This window comes from Acyrthosiphon pisum, chromosome X (genome assembly GCF_005508785.2).
Source record: "Acyrthosiphon pisum isolate AL4f chromosome X, pea_aphid_22Mar2018_4r6ur, whole genome shotgun sequence".
Taxonomy (NCBI): Eukaryota; Metazoa; Arthropoda; class Insecta; order Hemiptera; family Aphididae; genus Acyrthosiphon; species Acyrthosiphon pisum.
The window spans coordinates 12,454,303-12,455,819 of NC_042493.1; the positions used below are offsets into that span (position 1 = coordinate 12,454,303).

General features: G+C 32.3%; 1 protein-coding gene across 1 annotated transcript in view; it reads left to right on the forward strand.

Annotated features, from left to right (window-relative positions):
- Positions 1 to 885, forward strand: part of LOC100572375 — a 23,875-nt gene extending 22,990 nt beyond the window's left edge. The window contains exon 9 of the mRNA XM_029485944.1: positions 724 to 885. Within this exon, the coding sequence (XP_029341804.1) occupies positions 724 to 870 (147 nt within the window). The 3' untranslated portion in view covers positions 871 to 885. The remainder of the gene's footprint in view (positions 1 to 723) is intronic.
- The last annotated feature ends 632 nt before the right edge of the window (positions 886 to 1,517 follow it).

A 1,517-nucleotide genomic window follows, 5' to 3' on the forward strand; every position in this document is an offset into this window, starting at 1 on the left:
AATTTTCAAGCTTTTTTATCCAACAAATAACATTTTATTGATATTTATAGAAAAAAAAACTAAAAAAATTTAAAACTGAAAATGTCCGTAAACAGCTCAAAAAGAGTCAAAATATTTTCAAAATTTTATGGTGTATAGAAAATGCTAAGATAAACATTCAGTCAAAATTTCATATATCTATGGTCATTTTTTTTAAAGTTGCACCAAAAACCAAATTCAATTTTGTGAAAAATCGATTTTGCGTAAAAATTCCCGTTTTTCCTTAATTTTTCTTTTGTTTTTCCCGGCGCTTTTGAAAACTACTGGGAAATTCAAATTTTGACCTCCTCAATGCATCAACGATATTCACTTTCTGATCGAACAAGATACTGAAGTTTAAAATCGTAGCATTATTTCGACTACTTATCGTGTACACAGACACAAAAAAAAATTAAAAAAAACACACATCATTGTAAAATCAATAATTCATCGTTCCACTTAGAATCTAAAATACTACCTAGGTGTATTTTTCTAAAATATTCGATACATTTTTATCAATAATATATAAAATAAATAATAATAATTCACATATTTTAATAACACACTTACTACCAAATATTAAAAACCTATAGAACAAATAGGTGTTTATAATTTTGAACTTGTCATTTATGCTAGTTGACAAATTTTATCATTTTGGCTATAGAAAAAAAATGTTTCATTTGAAAATTCATTCATTCATTTTAGGATCGAGTGAGAAATATGGAAGCTCATGAACTATTTAGTAAGTATTTGATGCAGCGCAATAGAAATGCAATTGAGAAGGTAAATCATTTAATTTGTATTATGTTTAAAAACTTATTTAATAATTTATCAAAACTATGTTTCGTTTAAGCGTTAAAATATAATTATTAAGTTCAAAAAACCTACCACTTTGTTGGTGAATCTTCTTAATATATCTAATGAATAGATTTATAAAGTTGATTAATTCTTAAATATCTAAAATTGATATATAAGTACACTGTAATATTGGACATCTGTATAATTACAGCATATTATACATATAGTTAACATAGTTTTAGTTGTTTGAGATTTACAATAGTGAAACAGTAGCCTTCTGGCTCGTTTCGTGGGAAGTGAAATAATAATACTAAAGCTATCGGTATCACTTCTTCTGTTTATTTCTATATAAGTATATATACAGTTAATGTGGTGTAGGGGGGGGTCAGTCCGCTAACACGACAGCCGGGCTGGATAGCGAGCTGTCGGTAAGGCGTTCCGTCACGACGGGCTATAAGCTCCGTCCTATTTACAATATGGGTCGTAGGTATGGTTGTATGACATACAGCGAGGGATGGGGGGTCGACCACGGATAGTGTCTAGCTATGAAGCGACTGCTATCGTGAATCGGACCCGGGAAGGCAGGCTCTCAAAAGCGGCCGAGGGAGATCGGGGACGTAACTGCGTGTTCTGTCGCCGGCTCGTTCGTCGCCCTGGTCTGGTCTGTGGATTGCAACGCCGGTCCTTGTTCGGTCTCTCGT